Source organism: Carlito syrichta, unplaced genomic scaffold (genome assembly GCF_000164805.1).
Source record: "Carlito syrichta isolate Samal-C Ts95f unplaced genomic scaffold, Tarsius_syrichta-2.0.1 Scaffold136907, whole genome shotgun sequence".
NCBI lineage: Eukaryota > Metazoa > Chordata > Mammalia > Primates > Tarsiidae > Carlito > Carlito syrichta.
This window is the reverse complement of record NW_007081003.1, coordinates 31,401-36,832: the sequence shown is the minus strand read 5'-3', so window position 1 is coordinate 36,832 and position 5,432 is coordinate 31,401. Positions and strand designations below refer to the sequence as shown.

At 64.9% G+C, this 5,432-nt stretch overlaps 1 protein-coding gene across 1 annotated transcript in view; it reads left to right on the top strand.

Annotated features, from left to right (window-relative positions):
- The window catches only part of LOC103251193 (mucin-5AC-like), a gene marked incomplete at both ends in the record, with an annotated part of 38,570 nt that overhangs the window by 1,867 nt on the left and 31,271 nt on the right, over nt 1-5,432 (top strand). Inside the window, 5 exons of the mRNA XM_021708430.1 lie at nt 217-260; nt 1,372-1,560; nt 2,212-4,600; nt 4,871-4,896; nt 5,128-5,327. Coding sequence (XP_021564105.1) covers nt 217-260; nt 1,372-1,560; nt 2,212-4,600; nt 4,871-4,896; nt 5,128-5,327 — 2,848 coding nt within the window. The remainder of the gene's footprint in view (nt 1-216; nt 261-1,371; nt 1,561-2,211; nt 4,601-4,870; nt 4,897-5,127; nt 5,328-5,432) is intronic.

Sequence of the window (5,432 nt, the reverse complement as noted above, 5' to 3'; positions counted from 1 at the left end):
TGGGGCCTGGGGGGTGCTCGGGCCACTAGGCTGGGTCAGGCGAGCGGGAGGGCGTCCACGGCTTGAGGCCAGGTGGTCGGGAGGGTGTCCAGGGCCTGGGATCAGGGGGGCTCCCCGGCCTGTGGAGCTGCTACCCCACCGCCCTCGGGTACGGGAAGCCCTGGGGAGGGCACGTGGGGTTCACACACCCAGCCGCCCTTCTTCCTTCTCCCACAGTGTCTGCACCGAGAGTGGCGTGCAGTGCACTTACAACGCCAGCGGTGAGCGGCCACTGCCTGTCAGGGCTGGGTTCTCGGGGCCGGGGTTTCAACACCTGGGGCCTTGGATCTAGGGTCTTGGGGCCAGGGTCTCTGGCTGGGGTCTTGGGCCTGGGATGTGGGGCCCGGGGTCTCAGGGCTGCAGTCTTGGGCCTGGGGTCTTGGGCATGGGGTCTTGGGCCTGGGGTCTCGGGGCCGGGTTCTCAACGCTTGGGGTCCTGGATCTGGGGTCTCGGGGCTGGGGTCTCTGGGCTGGGCTCTTAACCTGGGATTTGGGACCTGGAGTCTCAATGCCTGGGGGCTCAGGGTGGCAGTTTTGAGATTTTGGACCTGGGATTTTGGACCTGGGGTCTCGGGGCTGGGGTCTCAATGCCTGGGTCTTGCAGCTGGGGCTCAGGGCTGGGGTCTCAGGACTGGGGTCTCGGGGCTGGGGTCTCAATGTGTGGGTCTCAGGGTTGGGGGTCTTGGTGTGGGGTCTCAGGGTGTGGGTTTCAGGGTTGAGGTCTTGGGGCTGGGGTCTCAGTGCATGGGTCTTGGGTTTGGGGTCTCTGGGCTGAGGGTCTCAAGACCTGGGGCCTTGGATCTGGGGTCTCGGGGTTAGGGTCTTGGACTTGGGATTTTGGACCAGAGGTCTCAAGGTCTGGGGTCTCAGGGCTGGGGTCTCGGGCCTGGGGTCTCGGAGCCAGGGTCTCGGGACTGGGGCCTCGGACCTGGAAACTTGGGGCTGGCATCTCAGTGTGTAGGTCTTGGGGTTAGGATCTTGGGGCTGGGGTCTCTGGTCTGCGGTCTTGGGGTCGGGGCTTCAGGCCTGGGGTCTCAGTGTGTGGGTCTCAGGGTTGAAGTCTTGGGACCAGGGTCTCCAGGCCTGGGGTCTGAGGGCTGGGGTCCGGGGCCTGGGGCCTCAGGGCCGGGGTCTCTGGGCCGAGGTCTCGAGGCCTGGGGTCTGGGGCCTGGGATCTTGGGGCCTGGGGTCTTGGGCTTGAGGCCTTAAGGCTGGGGTCTCAGGGCTGGGGGCCATGGGCCTGGGGTCCAGAGGCTGGGGTCTCCAGCCCACAGTCTGGGGTCTCTGCCCACACCCAGCGCCCTAACAGGCCGGGCCTCTTCTCTCCCACAGCTTGCGTCTGCACCTATGATGGACGGCACTTCCGCCCGGGAGATGTCATCTACAACACGACGGATGGCACGGGTGGCTGCATCTCGGCCCGCTGCGGGGCCAACGGCACCATCGAGAGGCGCGTCCACGACTGCAGCCCCGCCACCCCCGCGCCTCCCACCACCTTCTCCTTCTCCACACCCCCACTCGGTGAGGATGACGCGGCCACGTGCTGAGGGCCTGGTGCCCGGGTGTCCCTGTCCTGCTGACCAGCGGTGTTTCTTGTTGGAGGCCCAGTTCACACCTGATCTGGGTGTGGGACCAAACAGGGGCCCGGGACCAGGGCCCTGGGCACAGGGAAGACCTGCCACTCCCCTCAGGTGCCCTGCCAGAGAAGGGGCCAGTTTCGGGTCGCCCTGGCAGGCCTGGCACCCACAGTCCTCCCTTGGCAGCCTCAGGCCTGGCTGGGCCAGCCCCAGTCGGGCCCTCAGGACCACGGGATGCCACCCGGGGCTGCGTGGCCAGCACTGGTCTTCTACGGCACAGAGTACAAGTACCATATTCTCTCCTGGGGGGACGTCTCAGGGACCCCAAAGAATCATCTGAGTGTCTCTGAGACTGCAGAACCCCCGAGTTCTGGTTTTGGGGTCACAGAGGTGTGGCTTTCTTTAAACAGTGTCCATGTACCTGTTTATTCAACACCTGTCTGGGCTAGGCAGGTTCCCAGGGGCGGTCACAGACTGAGACAGGCAGACAGGCCGGTAGACTCATCCCCAGGCCTCGGACAGGGACAGGCGGCAGGGAGGGGGCTGCCCCGACCCTGGCCCCCGGTGCTCAGCCTGGCAACCTCTCTGCCCACAGTTGTGAGCTCGTCACGGGCCCCCGGCACAGGCCCCAGCCAGAGCACGCCGCACGCTGGCCCTCCCAGCAGCGTCCGGCCTGCAGCCACGACCCCCAGGATGACGCCTCCCACGGTGCCCCCCTCACAGCACCCTGGCTGTGAGGAAGAGTGTCAGTGGTCGCCATGGCTGGATGTCAGCCGCCCCGGGCGGGGCCTCGACAGCGGGGACTTCGACACGCTGGAGAACCTCCGTGCCCACGGCCTCCTGGCGTGCCCCGCACCCAAAATGGTGGAGTGCCGGGCCGAGGATGCCCCCGACGTGCCCCTGCACGTCCTGGGCCAGCGCGTGGAGTGCAGCCTGGCTGTGGGGCTCACCTGCCACAACAGGGACCAGGCGTCGGGACTCTGCGGAAACTACCAGATCAGGGTCTTGTGCTGCACGCCCCGGGACTGCCCCACCTCCGGCCACCCAGCCCACACCCCGCCTGCCACCACCCTCCGGACGCCTGAAATGGGGGACTCAGCCTCCTCGGGCCCCGTGAGCACCCCCGGCCCAGCCACGCTCTCCAGCCCTGCCCCAGGAACCCCCACGTCTGTCACGTCAACGCTGCCGCCCCACCCGACACCAGCGCCCACCACCTCCACCGTGGCGGCCACGCCCACGCCCACGTCCACAGCGCCCAGCCCGGTGTCCTGCTGGGAGAAGTCCTGCACGTGGACTGGCTGGATTGACGGCAGCTACCCCGGGCCGGGCAGGAACAGCGGAGACTTTGACACATTTGAGAACCTGAGAGCCAAGGGATTCATGTTCTGCGAGAGGCCAAGGAGCGTGGAGTGCCGGGCCGTGAGCTTCCCCAACACATCGCTGGCGGACCTGGGCCAGGACGTGACCTGCAGCCCCAGGGAGGGGCTTGTCTGCCGGAATGAGGATCAGCTGCCGCCCATCTGCTACAACTACGAGATTCGCATCGAGTGCTGTGACATGGTGGACAGGTGCAGGCAGGGGACCCGGCCGGCCTACAGAGCCACAACCACACAGCCCATGACACGGGAGCCCCCCACCAAGCCGACGGGGCCCCCCTCGACCGCCACAAAGCACACCTCGGGGAACTCAGCACCTCTGCCCACAGCCACCTCAGGCACAGGCCGGGTGCCCCCCACCTCGACCAGTGACTGCCAGCCCCGGTGCAACTGGACCAAGTGGTTCGACGTGGACTTCCCGTCCCCTGGGCCCCAGGGTGGGGACACGGAGACATACGACAACATCATCAGGAGCGAGGAGCGCGTCTGCCACCGGCCCGAGGACATCGCGGGCATCGAGTGCCGGGCCGAGAGCCACCCCGAGGTGAGCCTGCAGCACCTGGGCCAGGTGGTGCAGTGTGACCGCCGCGTGGGCCTCCTGTGCCGCAACCAGGACCAGCCGGGGAGCCCCAGGATGTGCCTCAACTACGAGGTGCGTGTGCTGTGTTGCGAGACCCCCAAGGGATGCCCGGTGACCACCCTGCCTGCCACCAGCAGCCCGACTCACAGCACCTCCTCTGGGCCCAAAACCCGCACAACCTCTGTGGTCACATCCAGCACCTCCTCCACGAAAGAGACTCACATGCTGGCCACGAAAGAGACCCACACAACCGCCACAAAACACACCCACACAACCTCTGCAACTACAACCAGCACAACCTCCACAAAAGAGACCCACACCAGTGCCACGAAAAAGACCCACACAACCTCCGCAAAACAGAGCCACACCCTGTCCACGAAACAGTCCCACACAATCTCTGCATCTGCAACCATCACAACCTCCACGAAGGAGACCCACACACCAGCTACGAAACAGACCCGCACAACCTCTCCTTCGACCACCAGCACAATCTCTGCTCCTACGACCGGCACAGGCCACGTTTCTACCCCCGAGACCACCCACCCTGCCACCTCGACCACAACCTGCCAGCCCCGGTGCAATTGGACCAAGTGGTTCGATGTGGACTTCCCATCCCCTGGGCCCCACGGTGGGGACACGGAGACCTACAACAACATCATCAGGAGCGGGGAGCGCGTCTGCCGCCGGCCCGAGGACATCGCAGGCATCGAGTGCCGGGCCGAGAGCCACCCCGAGGTGAGCCTGCAGCACCTGGGCCAGGTGGTGCAGTGTGACCGCCGCGTGGGCCTCCTGTGCCGCAACCAGGACCAGCCGGGGACCCCCAAGATGTGCCTCAACTACGAGGTGCGCGTGCTGTGTTGTGAGACCCCCAAGGGATGCCCGGTGACCGCCCCGCCTGCCACCAGCAGCCCGACTCACAGCACCTCCTCTGGGCCCAAAACCCGCACAACCTCTGTGGTCACATCCAGCACCTCCTCCACGAGAGAGACTCACACACCCATCACGAAACAGACCCACACAATCCATACGTCTACAAACAACACAACCTCCACAAAAGAAACCCACCCACCGGTCACAAAGGAGACCCACACACCAGCCACGATACAAATGCACACAACCTCTGTATCTACAACCACCACAACCTCTGCCCCTACAACCACCACAACCTCAGCTCCTATAACAACCCCTGTGGGTTCCTCATCTACCAAGAGCTCATATTCAGCCCCATCCGCCTCTGTGAGATCCCCCTCCGTGGCACCTACCTCCGTGGCTCACTCCACCCGGACCTGCTACTGCAGCGTGGCTGGCCAGCTATTCCCTGCAGGTACGTGAGTCTTCCCTGCGTATTGGGTCTGAGCCTACCCTGGGTCTAGTTTCTCCTTTGTGGATGTGAGTGGATTCCCTGCTGTTCTGTGGCTCTGGCTCATGTGGCCACAGTGCAGTTTCAGACCCTTTTTATGTGGAGTTAGGGTTCCCTCAGGATTCCCCGCGTGCCGTGGCAGCCCCTCCTCTGAGCAGGGCTCTGCTGACAGCCACCACCTTCTCCTGCCTGCAGGATCCATCATATACAACCAGAAAGACCTTGCTGGGCACTGCTATTATGCCCTGTGCAGCCAGGACTGCCACGTGGTCAGAGGGCAGGATGTGGACTGTCCCTCCTCCACTCTGCCTCCCACCCTGGCCACGTCTTCTTCGACATCCACCTCTGAGCCCATCACAGAGCAGGGATGTCCCAATGCGGTTCCGCCTCGAAAGGTAACCTCACCCTCCGTCCCTGTGGCTCGGAGCCCTACAATCAGGCCTCAGACACGTTCCCGTGGAGCTGAGGCCCCACCGTGTAGGCTGGCCGACCCCCAGAGA